The sequence below is a fragment of the Gymnoscopelus microlampas genome, assembly GCF_963454915.1.
Source record: "Gymnoscopelus microlampas genome assembly, chromosome: 17".
Lineage (NCBI taxonomy): Eukaryota > Metazoa > Chordata > Actinopteri > Myctophiformes > Myctophidae > Gymnoscopelus > Gymnoscopelus microlampas.
Window position 1 is genome coordinate 24391893 of NC_139954.1, and position 24264 is coordinate 24416156.

The 24264-nt window shown below is 42.6% G+C and overlaps 2 protein-coding genes across 3 annotated transcripts; both read right to left on the reverse strand.

Annotated features, from left to right (window-relative positions):
* Positions 1–3335: 3335 nt before the first annotated feature.
* On the reverse strand, positions 3336–5195 carry LOC311064366 (uncharacterized protein; the record flags this gene model as incomplete). Its single annotated transcript, XM_084084197.1, has 5 exons — positions 5085–5195; positions 4190–4308; positions 3909–3969; positions 3610–3677; positions 3336–3455 (listed from the first exon to the last, which is right to left on the reverse strand). Exons 1-5 carry the CDS (start codon positions 5143–5145, stop codon positions 3336–3338), a joined length of 429 nt encoding a protein of 142 aa, XP_083940323.1. The 5' UTR covers positions 5146–5195.
* Positions 5196–6223: 1028 nt separating this feature from the next.
* On the reverse strand, positions 6224–22535 carry med14 (mediator complex subunit 14). 2 transcript variants are annotated; one of them, XM_084085419.1, is made up of 29 exons: positions 22151–22535; positions 21232–21258; positions 21040–21145; positions 19815–19988; positions 19211–19340; positions 18754–18882; positions 18247–18354; positions 16276–16408; positions 16013–16163; positions 15797–15908; positions 15308–15433; positions 15138–15216; positions 14892–15051; positions 14499–14693; positions 14230–14364; positions 13595–13671; positions 13331–13491; positions 13039–13185; positions 12512–12756; positions 11404–11673; positions 10801–11044; positions 9929–10051; positions 9465–9641; positions 9070–9308; positions 8779–8958; positions 8407–8514; positions 8154–8279; positions 7350–7539; positions 6224–6935 (listed from the first exon to the last, which is right to left on the reverse strand). In XM_084085419.1, exons 1-29 carry the CDS (start codon positions 22321–22323, stop codon positions 6859–6861), a joined length of 4302 nt encoding a protein of 1433 aa, XP_083941545.1. In that variant the 5' UTR covers positions 22324–22535; the 3' UTR covers positions 6224–6858. The 2 variants fall into 2 exon arrangements, with proteins under 2 accessions (XP_083941545.1, XP_083941546.1); XM_084085420.1 differs by lacking the exon at positions 9929–10051.
* Positions 22536–24264: the final 1729 nt, after the last annotated feature.

Consider the following 24264-nt stretch of genomic DNA (forward strand, 5'->3'; position numbering starts at 1 on the left):
CCATAAAGTTTGTGGGAGGGACAGCCGAACATCCTGGTATGTTTGGATCAAAGCAGTCTATTGGCCGACATTTTCTCAAGGTCTGAAAGCCCAGTATAATGATTGGATACGTCTGACTATCACTCAGTCTCAGGGAAACTGTACCGCCTTCAGCTCCAACAGGGCAACAACGTCCAGGAAAATGTCTGGACGATGAGATCATGGATGTATGAGCGCGACACACACCTCTCCTCTGTGGGAATCAGGGTTGCCATGTCCGCTTATTATAAGCGACTTTGGGCCTCCCCCCCTCTAAAGTTGTTTGTAAATATTGGTAGTTGCGGGTTGCGTTTTTTTTAATGCTTGTTTTTGAAGTGTGGTTGCTTATTTTGGGCTTGTTGTGTAATGTTGTTTAACCCAGTGGTGTCAAGGACCCTCAAATGCATGTATAATTGTCTGCAGACCCCCCCATCTATAAATATTTGATGCCAGGGACCCCCAATACAAGATTTGTATTGTTAAAATGTTTTTAAAAATGTTGTTGTTTTTTTGTCTTTTTTTTTTTAAATAGCAGATCTACAAGCTCACAACGCGTCGTGAAATAGCCGTAGCCTAGTCGCTTCTTGGGCTTGTTTTCATAGACCTGGTTGCTTATTTCTCTCGCACAACGTGGCAACACTTTATGAGACGAGAGACATACCTCTCCTATGCTGTGTGGGAATGCCATCATGCAAGAGCACTGTTGCTAAGCAACGGCGAACAACAAACATCGCTGATTTCCCCCTTTCTGAAATATGTGACAATCCAGAGCTGTAGGCTTCTAATTGCTGGTAAATGTAGTAATAATATCTCACCAACAAAAAAACATAATTGAATGCGAAGAATACCAAAACGCTCACCCCAAAACACAGTCGCCCCGGGGCAAATCCGACGACCTCGGAACAGTCGCCTGTCGCCACCTGGTATTCCTAAACGTAACCTCAGTAACTCATTCCTAAACTAACCTTATTCCTAAAACTAACCTATGCGAAAGCAAGCAGCTAATAAATTATGACGCCACGTGTGAGATTCGAACACCATTTGTGAGAGTCGAACAAAAGGCAGAAAGTGCTGATCGTGCATTTTAGTGAGTACCCTATTCAAGAATTCAAATGCCACGTTTAGTCAAGTAATGTTCATGTTAAATCATGGCAATTGCATGAAATAGAGATCTCTATTGCATACAATTTTATTGTCATTTTGGTAAAAATACAGAAACATGACTCAAGTGTCATTGCAGGGAATTACAAGGCCTAGGCCTACATCAATTTTCACACAGTTCAGATTTCAGATTGTGTAAATCCAGTATACAATCCGTCATTGATCAGTAATGTTAGCACCTTTTTTATGACATAATTCCTGGGGTGAGCTGTCTAGATTAGAAGACGGGGTGTGTGTGTGTGGGGGGGGAGACACTGGGGGCGATCAGTGCCAAATGTCTTGTCCACGCCTGGATTATTATTTTCTTTCTTTTTTTCACATATTGTGAATATATCTCTTTAGAGCTTTAACTTTGTACTGGAAGTCAACGGAGGTCAGATTGGGCTGAAACGTTGCCCAAATATGGAGATGACTGATGTCATAGTACTGACATCATATGTAGATGACTGACATCATAGACTGGCCATTTGACGTCCGAGATCCACATGGAAGCCACATCGTTATTAGACCCTGTGTTGTTTGCAGTCAGTTTAATAGCACATTCCTTCATTTAGATCCAGGAGACCCCTGGAACCCTACTGCAACAAAACCACTTCCAAGCTGGTTAGATGGGACTATAGGATTAGTCAGGATAAGAACTGGGACACAAAAGCCATGGGCAGGCTAAGGTCTTCTGTCAGCTCCTCTGGTAGCGATGACACAAGTGACGTTATGGTCTGAGTTATTTCCAATATCCTTTAAGGAACACACATAGACACACACAGTTTAAAGTTGCACTAAATACAGTCAGACAGAACTATACCAAGAGGAAAATCTGTTTTCTACATACAATATTTTGATTTTCTATTACCAGCTGATGTAGGGTGCTGCCAACTGTGGTTCCTGCTTGGAGCCTTCCTCTGTCACCAGAGACTGTTTCATCTCTTTGAAGTTGGCCTCAATGTCTTTCTTCATTTCAGACAAACACCGGATTCCTCTAAACGAACAGATTATGTGCTGCAAGAAAGTTGAATTTAGAAATACATGGTGACTGACAGGTAAAGAAACCTTAATACAGACATGGAAAAGATTATAGCCCAATATATTTTCTCACATAGATGACTGAGAGCTGGTGGGCAATATATTTGTGGCTTCCAAGGTGCCTCACATCCTCCTCTAGCTGTTGGCATAGGACTAGGAGCTGGTTGAGTTTGGCAATGTGGGAGAAGTATTCTAGAACACAGATGGTATCCCATTCAACACATATTGCAACCTTCATTCCTTTATGAACTTGGTCATCATTACACACAATGCCATTTCCAAAAGGCCCACATCTCCTATTGGCTTCTTCCAATTCTCTTCCAATTCAAATGCAAGAGAAATTCACCAAGTAAAACATCTCATACAGTATGTGAACATACCTAGTTGATTAACAGATTTTGAATCTGATTCTGATTCTCTGCTGCCTCTGATTGTACTAAACATAATTTCACCCACTTTTCTTTTGCACTTGTAAACCTGTGATGTGACAGTATAGTTGAAGTTGAGATGAAGATTGGAATGAACTTAAAAAATCATGACGTTGTGTCCTTCCCTGCCTCTAAGGATAAAATCTCCTCAATTACATAACCTGCAAGCCTGTGTCACATGTGCTTGGCCTGCTACATGTTTGTTGTTTCCTGTTCTATCTTGTTGGTACCGCACCTTGCCGTCCTCTTAATGTATTTCATCTTCATTCTTTCTTTTGTAATGTATATTGATTTTGCAATGTGTTGTTATTTTAAATGAGAACTGGTTGTTAATTTACCTGGTTAAAAAAAGGATATATAAAAAAGATTGGATAAGTTTAGGACACAGAAAGGTGCTCTGGTATCTCGAACATTGATCTTGGAAGGACTGACTGAGAATACTTCTTTACGATAAAGCATTTGAGTTCTTCCTCTTAAAAAAATGAAAAGGAAACATGCATGACAGGACTCAGATATGTCTCAGACTTGATGTGACAATGTAGATAGAATCTCGCTATGAATTCACTATACTGTGTCAGTCTTTATACGATTCTAGCAACCCTCTGGGTGAGTTGTGTTCCTAGTTAAGTAATGAAGGTTTTGTCAAGGTTCATTGTTTTATCTTCCTGAATACCAGACAATCTGGAGACAAAGGTTAACATTAGATCTTTATATGAACCCCTCACCATCCACGGGTGGTCGCTCCAACATGTCCACTGGGCTACCTTGGATGAGGAACACTTCCACGCGGGGAAACATGGCCGACAGACCAACTATATCCAAGTAGTCCTGGAGACACATTTATAAACAGCCTAATCATTTCATCACCAGTGTGTGACAGTAACCTCACCTGTAATCAGTTATCTTATTTAACTTACTATATTTTAATGCTTCAGCAATCCATGACATTAAAACAGTTGGACTGTAATTTTGGATGTAATACCTCCAGTTGTGGCATAGGCTTTGGTAGATGTTCAAGGCACTGCAGCATTTGGTCAAGGATTTCTGCTCCTGTGTGGTCGTAGTACAAATATTGTTATTCATGTGGGCTCTTTTCAAGTTGTGCTCAACAATACCATTGTAGATGAAGGGTTGAAAATGTACCCTAACACTGGAGATAATATCATAAGGGTTTTAAGACTCTTACTAGACTAATTTAGGGTTCTGAACCAATTCATTTTCAGTGGAAACATTCTGAACTGATTCAAAATTAGGCGGGAAAACATAAAATAAAATGCTGACCTTGAACCTGGAAAGTGTCTGACTCCTCTGGACTGCAGTCCTGGCTCAACTGCTCCTGAAACTTCAACATTAAAGTTGGTGAATCTGACTATATACATACATGCGTGTGTAATATATAGGCTATATATTTATATGTGTGTATGTATGTATGTAGAGTATAGGCTATATATGAAGTGCGTGCGTGCGTATGTGTGCATGTGTGTGAGCGAGAGATTATTCTAGTATTTGAAATGACTTGCATACATATATAGACTATATGTGTGTTGTGTTTTGTGTCATACCTGTTGTACCTGTGCCCTGATGAGGAGGTCTAGTTGTCCACACAGACACAACATCTCCAGACCCACCTGTTCAGGACTTAACTGAATGGGCATCAGTGGTCTCTTCACCTGCAGTTCAACTGACCACAAGTGATACAAAACAAGGTATGTCATTGTCAAGCATATGAACCCAACGGCTGCACTGACAATTCCCCTTTCCGCCTGCCTCACACATTCCAATGGGCAGTGGTGGGAAAAGTACTCAAAAATACTTAAAGTACCAAAAGTAAAAGTACTCAATGTGCAGAATGTCCCAGTTCAAAATGCAATGAAAAATATTTTGAAAATAGCGATGTGACGCAATGTGAGCTTGTAGATCTGCTATTTTCAAATGGTGTTTTGTAATTATAATAAAAATCTACAAAGTAACTAGTAACTAAAGTGTTTTAATAATTTTAGTGGGGCAAAAAGTACAATATTTGCCTCTGATATCTGGTGGAGTAAAAGTAAAAGTAGGCTATAAACAATTGGAAATACTCCAGTAAAGTAAAAGTACCTCAAAATTGTACATACTGTAAGTACAGTACTTAAGTAAATGTACTTGGTTACTTTCCAGTTTCCACCACTGCCCAGGGCTTCGCACGATCAGTAGAATTTAGCGTTAAATCATTCCATGGCATGAGATCAATGGAGGAGAGTGAACAAATGAGGAGGACAGAGGAGTCTGGACCGAACTGAAATAAGGTGCAGCCCGTTTCTGTGGAGAGAATAGGGGGGACCTCATTTTATGTGCCTATTCCGCCAGAATGAATAACGTTATTTTCAATATAATAATAATTTAAAAACATTACATGGCACCATTGTCTTAAAGTAAAACAACAAATGCATAAATTCAGTCGGCGACGATGAGACTTACCTTTAAATTTCTCGTGATAAACGCAAGGATGGCAGAGCGGTTCAGAGATGCTTACTGCCATTATGTGACCTGCTGGGTGTGAATGATTGATTATCGCAGTATTCTGACGATGAGCTATAAATACATAAATGAGATCCTATGCATCTGTGGTTTACGTCTAATAGTTCTTGAAAAATATGAGAATAGGCCCTGAGTTTTGTTGTGTTTTGTCGAAATCTGATCGTAACTATTTTGTTGTCTATAACGCAAGCGGGGTGCATTCAGGAGCTAAACGTTCAGAATGGGCGAAGCGGATGTCAATAAAAAGGTTTTCGCGCGCACAATGCAAAAATGCATTAAGTGCAGGCAAACGTAGCTCACTGAAGAAAATGTTTAAAATCCCAATACATTGAGGTATATTCATGTAGGCATTTGATCGCTTGGTGAATCCACATGTCCACAGACTCCACCACACCCATTGCAACAGATTCGCCGTCTTGAACGCCTCCCTGATAGAAGCCCACCCGGCATTCAGAATGATGTCATGTTTTGGACCACAGGATGCTGGAAGGCACCTGTCCTGAATCCAGTGGTGGAAAAAGTACTCCCATTTTTTACTTAAGTAAAAGTATCAATACTGCGACGTAGAAATACTCTGTTTCAAGTAAAAGTCAGGTAATAAAAAATTACTTGAGCAAAAGTACAAAAGTATTGGTATCAAAATGTATTTAAAGTAAAGTACCAAAAGTAGAAAGTAGCTACTATTTATGCAGAATGTCCCATGTCACAAGTTTTCTTATATAAAATGTATAAGTCTTTTGAAAATAGCAGATCTACAAGTTCACAATATCGCATTGTGAGTTTGTGGATCGGCTATTTTCAAATGGCCAACATGATACAGAGCTGAAATGGTTAATGTATGTTTTGTAATAATAATCAACATCTATAAAGTAACTCAAGTTTTCAAATAATTGTAGTAGAGTAAAAGTATAATATTGGTCTGGAGTAGAAAGCACTGAAAATTGGAAATGCTCGAGTGAAGTTAAAGTACCTCAAAATTGCACTGAAGGCGAAAGTCAGGTTTAGGCTTGGTTTATTAAATAGTAATCAAAGACAGACAAGGAGTCTCTGATTATTCACTCAGGACTCAAACGCAGTCATAATAAAATACAGCTGGTTTATAAAGTTTGTCACAGTTTTACAGTATTCAAAGTGACAGCTTCAACTGAAAAGGTTGAGGTCTTGACATAGTAAAGGGAAGAAGACATTTAAATAGTGTGCTACCAAAGAATATATCCAATACCACAATGGTATTGATCTGGCATTATAAAAAAGAATGTGAAGACAATTTCTATCAAAAATCTAACTCAACTGCGTAGGATTCTGTTCAACACTCAAATATACAACAATATACATCTTTTGGTTAACAACCATATTTTCAATTATATAATCCTCTCTGGGAACAGAAACACTTTTATATTCTTTTGCATCAGTTGTTGCATTTTAAGATACACCTCTGTAGCAACAGTTGTTTCTTTGAATGACATGTTAGCTTTTATCAAGAATAAATGTGTTTTACAATTCTGCATAATTCACTGGCTTTTATTATAGGAACTGTACATCAAGTCCGAAGTCCATTGGTTGAAGCAGAGAGGGGGGATATGTTGCATTATGACATCTTGGAACTCCAGTTATTCGTCTCCTTTACTCCATCTGACCCTGGGAATGGAAATATCCCTGGTGAGGGAGCAGACTGTCCCACTGGGCTCTGGTATCAGCGGATGCTGTGTTCCTGCTACTGGCGACCACCACCAGGGGGCAGTATGAGGTTGGCCATCAGCTCTTGAACAGAGGCGAATATTGTACATTCACCTGAGGGGAAAAATATATATATATATTTGTTCTTTTGTCAACAAAGACGAGTAACATCAGTGTAAAATTGTTTGCCAGTAGGCCCATTTAATTTGCTCACATTTCTGTTGTGTCAGTGCTAAACAGCAACCTTCTCATATTATGTTTTCATTCATAATAATAATAATAATAATAAGGTCCCCACTCCTTTGGGGTATTTTTGTCACAGTACATTTATACGTTTGTGAAATTTGTCCTCTGCATTTAACCCATCCTACCTATTAGGAGCAATGGGAAAGTGCCATTAATACAGCACCCAGGGAGCAGTTAGGGTTAAAAGGGGGCATAAAACACTAAACCCGTCTTTTGTTCTTTCCGTCTTTGCAAATTGCATTGTGGAGAGTGAATTGTGCACATGCCAGTGTGAGGCCTCACCCTGTCTGGCGGGGTGCAGCTCGTTGAACCTCCGGAGGATGTTGGAGACCATGAGTGCAGCAGCCCCAGAGGAGCTGTGCTGTCTGGGGATGTCAGCCTGCTGAGTAAGGCCGGTGGCCATGTCGTACACGATAGGTACGATGATACTCACAGGCTCCTGGGGCACGGGGATACGCTGGGTCAACTGGAGCTGAGGGACCGAGCACAGAGGACACAGGGTGAACACATTTTGAAAAGAGCTCTTAAACACAGTAAAAAGCCACAGTCTGGTATATTTATGTCATTTCTGGGGTTGGAACCCAGGTGGAAATGCAATTTCTCCCCTGCCCGCTTGGCCAGGGGAGCTATTGCGCGTTGAGTTTCCGGCAGTACTACACTTTTCAACCAGTTGTGCTCCTACCCGAAGACTGGGTTTAAATTTCTCAATATTAGACCAGGGAGGCCACCGCCAACCACCGCAGTTGTGTTAGTTATATCGTATTAACATACTCGAACATATACTGTAGGTCAAAATAAAAGTTGTATTCACTAAAATTGATAAATTAAAACTGAGGGGTTTACTGTGTATGCAACATACACCCTTTACATTTATATTAAATTCTCATTGCTGATTTAATTTCACGGCTGGATATGAAGATATACAGTATTCTTCAAAATAACGATTATTATAACATGCGAGATGATATGTGTACAATCGTTATATTTTTATCAGGGTAGATGCAGCTTTTATCTTTCCAGGCTATCTACAGTTGTGCAGAATCTGTAATCTTTGGATGTATATAATGTAGTGGTGCTGAAACGTACAAAGAACAGCATCTTGGACTTGAGCACCACAGCGATGGTTCCAGGAGGGGCAATGGGAGGTGCACTGGGCGGGATAGTCAGACAGAACTGGACGTTCCACTTCAGTTGGCTTGCCTGGTCTGGGAACTGCAGGGACGGACAGGGATAGCGTGTGGGGGGATAAGCAGAGAATTATACACTTAAAATATTTACCAAAAAAATAAGAAAATATGTGTGACCATACAAGGCAACAATCGCACATAGCGCCACTGACCAGCTCGAGCTTCATGATGCGTACACAGTCTCTCAGAATGTTAGTGGGAGCCCCTAGTAGCTTGGTGAAGGCATTCAGTGTGTTGTACTTGAAAGGAGGACCAGCCACCTGCAGCAGAAGACACAAGGGAATGAATGCACAAAGGTGAAGTAAAACATTTAGGCTAAAAGGATAACACAAAAAGGTCTTGGGGACTTGTCCTATGTCATTGTCTTTTTGTCGCCCATACACTATTTGTTTTGAGACAATTTTTATCTCAATGGGTTTCTTACTGGTTAAATAAATTCAAAAAGAAGGTCAGACTTCACACAAGGTGAAATTCAAGAATGTGTTTGTGTGAGTGGTCATCTGGTGTGGAGAACCAGCACCTACCCGTGTCTCAAAGAACTTCTCCAGAACCTGTAATTCCTCCTGTGACCAGGGGCCAGCGTTCTCCGGGGTGACTTTGAGCTGCAGCGTCTGGTAGTTCTTTGGGTTTAGAGCCACACGACACTTCAGCACCTCCGTCTTAAACATGATCACGCCTGGTTCGTTGGAGTTCACGATGGACAGCTGCAGGAGGGAGGGATAAATTAGCAAAGAAACGATGGAAAGTTTAAGAAGTGGATGAATAGAAGGAGAAAGAAACTCTACATAAGCACTGTTGAGCTGTGCCACACTCACATTGGGCTCTTGCTGGATAATCCTCTGCAGGTGGCGTCTCATGATGACAGAGCCCAGGAAGCGTTCCAGTGGAGAGCAGAGGTAGCTCCCTGCCAGACCCGGCACCAGGCAGGGCGTGGGCGAGGGGAGCAAGAGCACGTGCAAGGCATTGTGGGTGAGGATGGTGGGGATAGAAGCAGCCCATGGGCGCTGAGGTAGCTTACGGGGTGGAGGCATACTACTGGGCATGACCTGGGAACCTGAGCAAACAACACACACACATTAAGTTAGTATGCCATCAAGATGCTGCTGGTAAACCTGTGTGTTTCTCATCTCATAGTTTTGTCTGAGGACACACAAAAATAATCCGTAGGCATATCTGTGATGATATGAGGTACAGAGAGAGCAATGCTTACTGGTCCCAGCACGCGGAGAATGTGGGTCAGGGATGGGCGAGTGGAGAGATGCGCTTCCAGGGGACATTCCATGCATACGTGCCCCTGGGGAAGGTCCTGGGACCTGGGGAGAGCCTGGCCACTGGCCCCTCTGGCTGGGAGACACCATGGCATATGGAGAACTGGGATCTAGAGCACCTGGGCAAAAGGTAGTCATCATCAGCCACATGGACTTCACTTACTACAACACAAAAAAATCCAAATGCATGCACTACAGTGTGCCCACTGTCGATCCACTTGATAACACCTATTGTTGTGGGCTAGCTAACTTCTGTGTGGCACTGCCCTAAGGCCAAGCAGTGACAAGACAAAATATCACTAGTTTAGATAGTGTCAGTCCATTCCTAGCCAGTCCTTGCCCAGCCCAGCTGACTGCAGATTAGAATTAACCCCTTGTCAGCTCTTTCTGCAACCCTGCCACTTACCGTGGGGGCTGGCAAAGCTTGTCTGGCCCATGGCTATCCCCAAAGAGGAAGGAGACGGGGTAGGACCAAAGGGAGAGGGTGCCCTCAATGCTCCACTAGGGGAGCCAGAGGTATGGATGGTCCCTGCACACATGCACACCAAAGGGCTCGTCAGACTCTGGTAGAAGTTGACAAGTTCTTCGCAAACATGTACACAACATCATGTACACACACTACAGCTGGGCAGCGGGCGGTGGCTTTTGGCTGGGAGAGTGCGGGGGGGACTGAGACGGTGCGGGATGGAAGGAGCAGGACTGGCTGCATGCTTTCTACCTTCTAGGCAATGAGGCGTGTGTCCAATGTTTATGACATAAACACCTGATTCTCATGTTACAATCAAAAAGGGCACACACTTTCATGCATTATCTTTTATAGGCTTTGACTTTTATACACATAATTAGGACAGAGTGACTAAATGTTTTTCTTATCATCATCAACATAGACTACAAAAAAATCCAAGACCGAAAAATGCATTTCTTAAAGTATAGCCATCTTGCCAAAACAAATATATCCCGGAAATCATAGAACTCCATTGTTGCATTGTTACTTATGCATTTTCTGGTCTTGGACATTTCGTAGGTTGTGTTGACAATAAGAAAAAAAATCTATGCCGGCCTTATCCTTTAAGCAAGACAGGGTGTGAACTGAGGACTGAAAAACAGAATGATTTGATTTATGGTGGGCTGACAAGCTCAGGTGGTAATAAATAAATAAATGAAATGCATAGCACATGGCACAATTCTGCCTTTTAATATACAAACACACACGCAGACTTCCTCTTCAGTCCGTCTAAAAAAGAAAATCCCAAACAAAGCTCCATGTGGTATCTTTACCTGGCGACTGGGTGGGCATCATGGAGGGTGATGGAGCTACGTTGGTGTGGTAAGGTGTTGGTGGCGACGTGAGTGGCGGGTAAACCCCTCCCGGCCCACCTCTCAGTGGCTGCTGCTGGGCTTGCAATTGGTTCATCAGGGTGTCCATCACGTCTGCGCCCACCGGCGAGGGCGGATTGTCATCTTCGTTGACGGAGCGTCTGCGAGCGTCCTGGTTGCTGTCCACAAACATGTTGAGGAACGTCTGCAATGGAAGCGAGAGGAGAGGAAAATGAAGAACATGATAAAGACAAAGTTTAAGGTGTAGCTAGCAACACACAATGCCTGCTGTGTGGAAAGACGGTCTAGGAAAAATCAGAGTTATGCATATAACTAAGGTTCTATTTCATTCCTTCTGACCGCCAGAGGCAGTGTTTTCAACACCTGGATATTCAGGTGTTGAAAACACTGCCTCTGGCGGTCAGAAGGAATGAAATAGAACTAGGGTTAACAGGAATAGACACTGAGCCACGTGTCTGTAAAGGCATTTATCTCCAGGTCGCTTCGGTAGAGAGTCATCGCCTATCCTAGATAAGATACAGCACTTCGTAACTCTGACAATACCTTGAGTCCTGGGGCCGGGTAGAAGCCCTCTACGATCTTGGTGTTGTCGAAGAGGCTGTAGGCACCGTCTCGAATGGCCACCACCCCTCGGCTTCGGCAGTAGATGTCTATGCAGTACATGTTGCGGAAGGCCAGGCGGATGTGTGTGGGTGACTGGGGTAGGATGGAGAAACACTGGTAGGCTGTGTTTGTGCGCTGGGTCAGACCCAGCATGGGCACTGTAGGCAGCTTGTTGATGGCATTTAGAGGGGCCTGTGTGTCAGACAGAACCTGGGGAACACAGTGGACGGGAAAGTCAAGCCTATTAGCAATGTCAGACAGAAGGCATGGGGGGCTAGACAGGGAGAGTACAAGCCATGAGTCAACAGTAACTTGTAGTTTCTTGACAAAATATTCTGTTCAGTTTACAGTAGGGATGTCCGATATTATCGGCCTCCCGATATTATCGGCCGATATTAGCATAAAAATCGATATCGGGAAAATATCGGTATCGGTTTTTGAAAAAAAAAATTTTTTTTTTTTTTTTTTTTTTTTTTTTTGCTTTATAAATAAGTTACAGGAGTTCTTACTGTATATGGTGTGTGTGATATGAAATTTAAGCTTACCCTAATCACAGTAATCCCCGCATATATCGGTATCGGTTGATATCGGTATCGGTAATTAAGAGTTGGACAATATCGGTATATCGGTTATCGGTAAAAAAGCCAATATCGGACAACCCTAGTTTACAGTGTAATTTTCTCTGCAAGAAAGTAGGAATACGCCTGACATAAAATCTCACTTTAGTCTTTGGTCTTTTTTGGGGTTCTTTGACATAAATTCTATCCAAGAATCCCAAAAATGTAACACAGTTTGCTTTGACATTTAGACACATAATAAGGACAGAGTGACTGAATAGCGTGATTTTCACAAAAGTCCCAGCCAATCCCATCCACCAGGGAGAGAGCAAAACGGCTTCCATGTTTGCATGTATGTATGTGTAATGTGCACAATGTAATGTGCACAATGTGGGGGATTTAGCCGGGTGGGAAACATGGGGAGAAAAAGTGAAAACAAAATGCCTTCACTGAAAAGTCCCTTGCAGCAGCAGAACCACACCCATGTGTACCTGCAGCAGCTGTACGACATTGGGACTCTTGTTAAACATCTCCTGCAGCTGGTGCAGAATGATATTGTGACAGTTGGAACAGCCAGAGTTGGGCCCCACTGTGCCCAGAGCCAGGTGGAAGCGGTGGGTGCTGGAGTTCCACTGGATGGTGACCGAACTGCCTTTGGTGCTGCCGTAGCACAGCACCAGCTTCCTGTAGTTGTAGAGCCGGATCTCAGAGAACAGGCTCAGGTACGACGGCATGTCTGGAATCATAATTGTGCATAATGTTTTGATAAGTCTTTTCATGGTTTGGTATTCATTCATTTTATTTGACGATGTGAATAGTTGTGCGCTTGTCTTTGATGTATTAACTTGCACAGCTGATGTTGATTTAATCTCAATGACTCTTCCCAGGTTAAATATAATTAATAAATAATTATACATATAAAAAGGCTGTGTGCATCCAAGCATTTATTTATTTCCCTATAGACAAATGAGCAAAGTTAGTGATCTACAGAACTTGTTAGGTCTGAACAGACACACACCTGGTAGCGCTCGTGAGAAGTCAAGGACACACTGGTAGAGCTGGCTGATAGAGCTCCAATCATTGAGGAACATCTCCACCACCTTCCTCCCGCCTACTGGCTCCGACAGAGGGTTCTCATAGGTCAGGTATACATGCCGCGTCGAGGCTGATTGGACGAAAAGAGGGATGTCACATTTAGAGGCTGAGACAATGTGTTGGAAAACAAAAGAAAAGTAACTAGAAACCACGCAGTCAGAACTCAACAGGTCCTGATAGTCAGAGGTGAGAGCTTTGTATGTGTATATATACACCTTGCTCCTTGCTGTGTGTGCTGTTTAGAGGGCAGTTGGCCAGCACCAGTTCAGCCACCCAGGTGCGGTTGTTCCTGCCCTGCAGGCGGAAGGTGCAGTCCAGCAGGGTGCGTTCTAGAGCTCTCCTGGTCTCCTCTCCTACCCCTTTACTGGGAGGGATTCTAGGGAGAGGGAGAGATATGCAAAGCAAGGTTTTTGTGGTCAGCATATTTTCAGCAACGTTTCTTGAAATAGTTTGAAGGTGTTGCTTGTGTGTGTATTAACTTGAGAAGGCGTATAGCGTGACTGCATCCGTCTCCCTCCACCTGGACTCCTTGGTTGGGGATCTCCATGTTGGACAGCTAGACACACACATCGACAGATACGCACATTAGTCTGGTGAACCATGAGGAGGGAAAATTAGATGCAAGCACAGATGTGTTGATATGAAGACAATGGTGAGGTGAATGATGGTTAGAGAATAACCTTATTTCTCATAGGGGAAACCCTGAGATAAGGTCTTTGATTCCTGTGTCAAAAGGGAGGGAGGTAGATAATAACACCCCAATAACACCCCCCAGGGTGTTAAGCAAAACGTGATGCACGAGTGCAAATGAGTACATCATATAACAGGCATATTGCACAACGGATGGGCTGTGTAAAAATATAGCATTGGAAATCAGCAGTGGGAACCTGGCGGGAATAACTTCCGGGTTGCCCTACAAAAAGACATCATCCCCGGAGCACACTATTGACTCTGATAACTCTATATTACACAATGTCCCTTTTCCCCCCTTTGTGTTTTTACACCCGAGAGTGAGAAGAAATGGGAACCGGAATTGATTAAACTAGTTCTTATCCAAAAAAATCGAGGAGCTTGTTCAAGCGTAGTCCAGTCAGAGAGAGATATGTGGACATACCTCTGCTCTGAGGCCAATGAAGGGCATGTTGGTGTCACACATGGCCACTAGGTGAGCAAGCTCCTTGTTGAAGGCACACATCTCTCCAGATCGCTTGGGCTTCTTTGGCTCCAGGGCCCCCTGGTCTCCAGACATCTAATGCACAACACACAGAGAAATGTAATCTCAACATACAGAACATATCAAATGAAGCTAATTCATACTAAGCCACCGACAAATCATAATACCAGTAAACTGACGTTATCCTAGAATCTTCTACACATATCTACCTTCCTCTTTGTTCCGGGGCGGGCCCCTTTCCCTGACATGGTGTCTTGGACAAGTTGCTCCACATTGGGTTTGAAGTGTTGCAGAAGCTGGGCACATGGATGTCCATCATCGCCCTCCAGCTGCGACACGGAGAGGAAGGAGTACTTGTACTGTAGGTCTGTAGGACAGCCAGGCACATCCAACATCTCCACAACCTATGGGTAAGGAGAGATGACAGGTGGGAAGGAGGCAAAAAGATTAGAGAAAGAAAATAAGAGAGAGAGAGATGATAATTGAACCAAGGAAGACAGAGATGATAAAGGAATAATGGAAAAGCGCAAGCAAAGGTGTGATTGTGTTATATTTTGTAAAGGACTGCCATTGATTTCATGAATCATGAATGAGGAACTCACAATATAGTACTGTGGTAGTCGCGTGAGCTTGATGAAGAGCTTGTGTTTCGATAAGCTGCCTACAGGATGAGAAGTGGCATTGGAGAGGTGGAGGATATCGGTGCACACGGTGGGGAGGTGCTTCACAGACTGTCGACAGCGCTGCTCACCCAACCACAACCTGGACAGAGAGAAAGAGATAAGATTCTCTAAAGAATTTCACATTTCAAATTCCTATCCGTCTATAATTTCAGGGGGTGAACATACTTAAGCTGCTGTAGCCAAGATATAATACGCTTCATGTCATCGTTGATGGTCTTCTCGATGTCATCCAGCATGGACTGGTCTGTAGAGAGAGGATTTTTAGGTTTAGTGATGAAAAACACACCAATGCTCAGTTAATTTAAGTTTTTCTTTTGCGTTTGCCCTTTACCTACCTATTCCATATAGCATGGGCTGGAACATCCCTGAATGCAGGTCTACAAAGATATGCAGGCACTCTGAGCGACCACAGGGCTCCAGAATAGGAATGACCAGAGTCGGTAATGCCGTCTCAATAAAAGCTGAAATACAAAAAAAAACAGACAAACAATAAGAAAACACATACATGCATCCTCCTCTCTCTGTGTCCCATGTGCATTCATAAATGATATCTTAGAAATTAAGGTCTCAAATGTCACATGTCTTGGCAATGCAATCTTCTGTTGACAAGATAATGCTGACTGGGCTATGGAGGGCAGGGCTGTGTAGCAAATATCTGAACAATCCTGCATATAGAAAATCTTTAGCTGAGCTTATGTCAAGCAATATTTTACACATTTGTTACAATGAGATATCTTAATTTGTTGTCATAGACAAAGGAGATAAGAGTTCACTATAGAATTATTCTACTGTAGAAATGACAGGAGTTTACTGTAGACTCTTACAGTTATCACTCGGATTGCTGGCCTTTAGAATAGCCTTCAGTTCCTGCAGCTTCTGATGAGAGCGGGCATGTACACTGTCGATCAAAAGCTTCTCTACGGACAAGTGATCAATCTACAGGAGCAGGAGAAATAACAGTCAAGCAAGATTTATTCAAAATGCCCATATTGTACTTTGATGTTCAATGAGAAACATATCTTTATCACGGTTCAATGCACCTTCATAGCTCTCTCCATGAGTTTTGAGTCACAGGCAGGAAGAGGAGGCTCATGGGATATCTGTAGCGGCTTGGAGACATCTGATTCGTCGATCTTGATGGTGACTTTGTGCACTGCAGCAGTGCCTGTTTTCCTACCCAAGACTTGTTGACTGAAAGGTTGAAGAGAGAAAGAGAGTAAGACAGGAAGATGAGATGGAAACGGTACTGTATACAACCAACAGAATTGTTTTTTTCCACCCATATAATTTAGTTCCATCTTACTTCCAGACGGCGAGTGTGAGGTATTTGGCAGGCAGGTATCTTTCCACCTGCACCAGGTCTCCCCAGCGCTCTCTGTACAACATTTGGGTCTGGGAGTGGAGAACTTCCAGTTGAAGAGATAGGCAGAAGGAGTCTTAACACGGGGTTAAGGAAGATATAAGGCATAGGAAAACACAATACCCACACACATCACACCCTCTATATTCAGAACACACTCATCCACAGACAAACACATTTCCCACACACACCAATACCCGGTTTGTTAAAAAAAACAAAAAAAAACACCACCCATTAAAGGGCTATTTGTGCTGAACACAGGCAACTCTTTGAGAGGGTAAGCTGCATCACTAGGTTTGGTGCAGGGGAGGCAGAGCTGAGATGCTCTGATTAGTATTGGGATTAGTATGGCCATGCTCTGCTGCATGCTTGATTAAGGACTTTGATGTTAGCATGAAAGCTAACAAGCTGTTGTTGTTTGCCCTGCACCTGATGGTCTAGTAAGCCAATGCAGTTTGAATGCACGCATGTACTTTCCGGGGTTAAAGGGAGGAGCTACGCCTGTTGCTGCAAGAGAGTGTCTGTTCCTTTGTCTGTTTATTCCTGATATGCCAAGAATGCCATGGCATCCGGCCGGCTCTGTTGAATGAAGCAATAGTGAAAAACGAGACTGACTTGCGAGGCTAGCCACTGAGACGTGTGGATGTGGCCAGCTGATGTGTAATACTGTCCCACTGATTCAACACAGAAACTACACTCCCTGTAGATTACTGGCCATGTCCGTATCACAAATGTGACAAATGTCATGATAATATAAGCGCTATGTGATGCTTTCTCTAGTTGGCATGGCGGTAGCAGTACTTTGTAGCAACAGTAAATTCCCATCTGTGATTTTCCTGAAGTTGCCATCTAACAGAAATCACTTGTGTTGATGGGCTATAATGATGGAAATGAGAATTCAGAAGGAACTCTGCTCTGCAGCTGTGTGGCTCATTAGGATGCAGTGTGTGTTAGTGCTTGACCAGTCAATACTCTATAAGCTCCAACATACACAGGGTGGCCTTACTGCAGCAGTTCACATTAGACTGGGCCCCAATCCAAGATGCTGCAGGGCACAAAGAAACTGTGTATCTGTGCATGTGGGTGTGAGCACATAGGTGCACACGCACACCACAGGCACAAAAGCACATGCACATACACCATACCAGGGTTTCCGCTAGGCAATTTTCAGGCTGGCCACCTTGACCAACAGGATTATATTTTTCCGGCCAAAGAATATATTAATCGTCCATAATATAATTAACGTCACATGCGTGTTTGCAGATACGTGCACCCAACTGATCATTACACCTTGTTACGTTGTATAATATCCAAGACCCATAAGAGTTCGGGTCCCTGTTATGCGCCCCCTGGCGTGATCACAGACGCATTACTTATACACTTCCAGGCAATTTCATTGGCTAGACTGGCTGTCACCTGACCAGGATGGCCCTGTCCCTTGTTACAACTTACAAAAGGTCAGCACTGATCAGCAGGAGAGAAAAGCAGCCGTGTAAAGCTTGATTTGTGCTTCGCCGCAAGACGGTGTTGTGTATCGAAAATAGCAGACATACAAGCTCACAGCGTGGCACGTTGCGACGCGTTGTGAGCTTGTAGGTCTGATATTTTTGACGTGCAACACCATTGTACAATAGGCTGATCTTTCAGAGAACTGCAGCGCACAGCAGCCTGCTGGGACTTAAACCACAGGTTTTAATGGTTGTAAACTACGTATTGCAATGTTGTGTTATTTTATCCAAATAATAATATCAAAAATAGGCTTAAATGATAAAATAGCCTAATAACAGCATTTTCCCAGTCGGCCACGGTGGCCGGTGATGTTTATAATTAACGGCCAATTAAACATTTTATAGGTCAATGGCCAGTATATACCGGCTAACGGAAACCTTGCACCATACACAGTGAGGAGGATACGTAAGCAGTTGTACATGTCCTGTAGGGGCTTCTCATCTGCAAATAGTCGGGCTTGCACCAACTCATGAATGAAGTTCACCTGCATGCTGTGCACCAAGGCTCGGCCATCTGTCAGGAAAGAGGAAGATAGATGGTTGGAGGAAATGGGGTGGTTGAAAGATTAACAGAACATTTTACCACATAAGCCCTGTGTATTTAGTCGTATGACGAATAGCAAAAATACCCGATCTACAAGCGCACAACGTGTCACGATGCAAGCTTCTAGATGTGCAATTCTTGAAAAAAATATATACATTTTGAAATTTGGGAATTCTTTTAGAAATGTGTGCCTATGATGACATGCACAAAATAGGCATGCTAGGGTTAATCAGAGAAGTGAGGGAGAGTCAAGAAATTAGCAAACAGAAGGTAGTTCATCCATCCATCATGGTGTCTAGACACCCCAAACACACTTTTCGTTCCCAGTCTCTCCTTGGCTTGTGTGCAGCAGAGTTGTATCCATCTCACCTCCAGTCTCTTTGTCCTCCACCAGGATCTCCAGCTTCAGCAGCCGCCAGGGAATATCTGGGTCATCTCCCATTACTGTCAGGGTGGCCTCAAACTCCCCCTCCACACGGAACTTTACACGTCCATTAGCTGGAGACGCACACAGACACAATTTCGAGGTTCTCATCATAGTTTTAACCTAAATGTGTGCTGACTGACCAGACTTGGCAACTAACCTTCTAACAGCACAACCTTGGTGATTTCACAAGATTCGTTATAAATAATCATCAGTTACACTTTTATAAAATAACTAAGGGGAAAAGTAAACAATAGAACAGCTAGAACAGCCAAGTAAGTTTCAAGTCACTTTACTGTAATGCAGCCTTTAAAACCCAAATCCCAGATGATGTAGTCTCATATCACACAATATCGATATATTAACCATCCCCATAATATGGTGTGTACAAAAACGACTTACCCACTGTGAGGTTGGCTAGCTGGGGAGGCAGGTCTGTGGTGACAAGGCGGTGTCGTAGAATCTGATTGAGCTGGTTCAGTGTAGTCTGTTTCTCAACCTTAGTAATGGGGTCTGGAGGAATGATCTTATCCTATATTCAAATGCACACAAAACACACAACAGTAAGCTGACAAACTAGACCACTAGTATAAGATAGTTACAGTGAATATAAATAGTTTGCCTTAACAACTGTATGTCAAGTCTGGTTATTGACTAATGAGCTATTTGTATCTGTATTTTTTTCCTTTTTTCATTTCCATTCGTACACAGGTAGGACTGATCTTACACTGACCCAACATTACACATTTTCCAATCATTCTTTGCATTCCAATTCTGGCAGTTTTAGCATATTGCCTTCTTCCTGGTCTGTTGAGAACTGTGTGCGCTCCTTCCTGTGCCTTCCATTTCCTGTCAACTATGTGCATCTAATGAACGCCACCAAGTATCCAAAATAATACTGCAAGCTATATCTACACAAAATAATATGATATGTTGCCAACAAGAAACAAAAACAGCTACTACATTAGTGGATTGTACGAGGAATCCTAAAAAAGTAGAAACTTACCCTTATGCATGTGGGCAGCCTAGGATAGGTTCCTGTAGTGAGAACGTCAATGGCGAAGGGTATGGCAAAGCTGGGTAATCGGGCATGTACCAGAGCATCTCTGGCCAGTGATGCAAGCCTGTCAGCTGTGTCCACAAAGAGGAAGGCCTGCTGGTCCAGGAAGCTGGAGATCATCTGTTACCAATACATGGATACGGCAGTTAGAAATTGTGACTGGACAGTGTGTTGTGCTAACATTGCAGGCTCTTACTAAATTATATTGTATCCCTATAAGAGTTGTGAATGTTGGAATACATGGCTTCAATAGAAAATATACTACAAACAAGATTTCGCTGTAGATTACATTTTTGTCTCGCCCCCTAGTGGACTGGAGGTCCGGGGAGAGACATAGAGTAGGTTTTCTAAGTGTGGCCAGAACCAATCAAATCCAAGTTAAAGCTTTTTTGTAACCAACCACCCTCACCAGTGAGGGGGTGGCCAGGGTTGTGGCTGAGCTTGTAAAAACCAGGGTAGCGCTCCTCCCCTTGCAATTGACATTGGATGCGTCCCCAAGTTACTGCTTATCAATGAATCGATTGATAAAGGTTCATCAACTATCGCTTCATGATTTAAGCGATAGTTTGCATCCCTACCATTAACAGATTTATCATAGTGTTTATGCCCCATATAATGTGAAATCATCCTACTGTTGGGAGTGCGAGACATCATAGGCAATAGCTGTATGTTGTATTTTACCCAACCACAGACCCACTAATATTGGAGGTAACAATTAAGTTATTTGGGATAAAAGTGAGTTAATGCATGTTAGATGGCTGACACAGCTCCCACTTAGAAACTCACTTATTTGGGGATCGTGATTACCAAGAAATAGAGCCGGCCCCTAAATGAACTGAACTGCACTCCTCTAATTGACAAACTCCAGAATAATGTTCAGTTTTGGAAGAGACAACCATCTCTTTAGTCACAGTGAACTCACCAAAATGTAAATCCTAAAAAGGTGATTCTGATCATTTATCAACACATACCGACACCGTATATGCACATATGTACTATGCCCTTATGCTCTTTAATCTTAGTCTTGTTTTATTTGTTCACTATCCATGGAGTTGACCAAAATATATTTCACTACCAATAGTTTTTAAGAGCTGTATGTGACAAATAAGGTTGAATTTAATGTAATTGAAACAAGAGAAGTGAATATCTTGTAGAAAGTATTGTTACGTACCGCACATTTCTCAACTTTCCCAGCATTGCTTGCCCATTTCACCAAGGCTAAGAGGCGCACAAAAAGCTGCCTGGTACGGCTGGCAAACTGGACAATCTCAATTTTCCTGCAAGGAAACATTTGTTTACATCAACAAAAAATAACAGAATATGTCATCAATAATGTGTGTTTCAGTTCGTAGAGAAAGCCTACCTCTCCATGTCCGTTTTTCTGGGAAGTCTGTAAGGAGGAGGACACCAAATCATCATTATCATCAAATCACGCTCAGCAAAGTTCAGTAACAGCCTAAGGTGTGTAGTTGACCAGAAATTATATTTAAAAAGGCTTTCCAGTTAACATGCTCTGAAAAGTACAGTAGCAGATGAGCCCCTGTTATGTCAACCGTTTGATACCATGAATTCTCATAACTCAAAAGTCATTTACCAGCCACACTAACACAAATGAAACTATTAGAGCAGTATTGACAAATCAATGATCATTGATTAAGACATATTCCATGATCTCATCTATAAATAGTACATTACATTACATTACAGTCATTTAGCAGACGCTTTTATCCAAAGCGACTTCCAATAAGTGTATTCATTCTAATCTAGCTAGCTCATTGGTTGTGACCGCCCCCTTCGTTGCAGCTCTGGGACTCAATCTACAGTAGTGGGGGAGGTCACAGATGGGGGCTAGTTGGTTGTTCACATTATGTTTTTTGTCATATTCGTTTTGCTTAACCACAAATGCTAAGAATGTTATTTGGATGTAGTTTAGAGTAGACATATGCTAGGTTTGATGTTTACCTGGTATCCTAGTTGTTTGAAGCTCTACATTGTTCTCTCTCTACTTATGTGACTATAGTATTTACCCTGTCGTTTGTTGACTAGGGTTCATGCCATTTACTGAAGTCGCTCTGGATAAGAACGTCTGCTAAACTGTAAATTGTATAACAAACTGTATCTACCAAACTCTTGGATCGGCAAATAACTCAGCAAAAAAAAAAAGACACTGACAGTACAGTGGAAGAGCATACACAACGTTTTATAAATTAGCAGTAAGAGTTAGTTGGCTGGTTAGCTTAGTTACCCATCTTAGCTTTCACGTTTAGGCCTAGGCTACTTACAGTTCAGCTAGCAGGGTGATTTCGTGGTAGGTCCTCTGAAGTAGAAACTCAATCAACAGGCTCAATCGGACGCCCTGTGTGGCCGGGGCCCCGGGTGGAGGAGGCTGGGGACCAGAGGTTGGTCCTCCAAGCGGGACCAGTTGCCCATCTGATCCGATCTGCACTGGAGCCATTTTACAATGACAATACGGAGCTAAAGCGATGCACACATAAAAAAGAAAACCAGCGACTCGCAATAACTTCCAGTGAAAACAGATTTCACGTATTCTACAACATTTCTTCTTCTGAATAAGTTTCGCTGGCCTTTGTTTACTTGTTCGATAGAAAACGACCTAAATTCACCCTATTCAGTAACTCATTACGAAAAACGCTGTCCAACCGCCATCTTTGCTGTCGAGAATGATCACAAGTCAGCCGGTGGAAGGGAAAACCCGGACATGGAACCATTTACAAGTCAACTCCTTCCTGTCCCTGACGCGGTGCCTCTTCTGAGTCTTCTCTGCTCTTCTCTATGGTTGTCTGTAATGTCTGGCTTTAGCATGATAGTAACGCACGGCATAACGCATGATAGCCTATGTTACAATGAACCTATAGTCATCTCAAATTCCGCTATTACCACCCCCACTAGGATATTTTTTATATCCCTATTCATTGTTTTTAAAATCTCATATAAACTATGTATGGATATCTCAAGTCAAGTCCAAACAGTATGGCAGAAAATGTGTGTTATCGTGTGGTACCTCTTATTACCTAGTTGATCATGCATTCATAATTTCAGTCAGATTTAATTTACACTTAATTTAAGATCTATTTTTCCCCTGAGAAGCTGAAGAACGAGTTGGGGGGCAGCCAAGGAAAAACAGACTGGAGGGGGGAGGGGGAGGGGGGCTTCACACCTTCACACATCATCTGTGTACCTGCTCCCCCTGATGTTCAACAACATTGTGTGAGACTGAGTCATGTTCGTTGACTTATCCAGCCACTCTACCTAGCTGAGAAACATCTCAGTGATGCAGGTGGAACATGGCCTGTGGCAGACCACAGTACATCAGACTGCAGGGCAGCCTGTCAGATGTGCTGCTGAGAAACACCAGCACACCCCAAGGAACCGTGCTGTTCACCCTCTACACCAGTGGTCCGGGGACCACCAGTGGTCATTGAGGGGGTTCCAGGTGGTCCCCAGCTAAACGATGGAGAGTTGGTAACCAAATGGACCATAGATCTTTAACTCTTGAGTGTAAAATAAAACCAAATGGACCTTTACGGTTCATTTTGTTACTACACATTTGTTTACTATTACTAACACTCTGATCTGTGGTCTAAAGATAAAGAGAGACTTTATCTTCGTCGAACGATTAAAAACTATCCCATTCACAATTTGCATGTATTTGAAAACATTTACAACAAACGGTTGTATGAACGGCCAAAGAAAGAGCAAGCAAATAGTTGCGTTTATTGAAATATTTTATTATATTTTAGTTCATGCTGAGTGAGTGAATATAGAGTAGGCCTATAGACCATCACCATCATCACTGTTTGAATGTTTGTAAACAAAATATAAATTAAAGTGTTCAGAAATGTGCCTAGTTTGTCAAGCTGTGTGGATATTTAGAACAAAGTCATATATTTCTAATGGTCAATAACACATATCCCAAGTGATGTTAATAAAATAAATAAATAAGGTGGTTGAATAATACTGCAATCGGACATAGTCTACCGGACATAACGTTTTGGTTGAGATGATGTCATGTCATGATGATTCGGTCTAAAATTGGGTGGTCTTGAAAACTGACCACCCCCCCTCTCCTGAACTCTTCAAATGTCTCGATGAATTGAATACACAGGACCTTCATGGAAACGAGCCCTGAGGGGTTATCTGGATTATCCTTTTAGCATTATTTTGCATACATCTGTGCCACCCTGTCTTGTTTTTGCAAACTGCTAATAAAGTATTCAATCAATCAAAAATGTACACTTTTTATCGACTGTCGAGTCTAATGACCGAATATCAATCCATTGCAATGCTTATCCCCTACGATAGGAGGCGGCAAAGTCAAAATAGTCAGGGGTACTAGCTACGAGCTGGGCAGCTTTCAAGGTTTGAATGAAAAAGC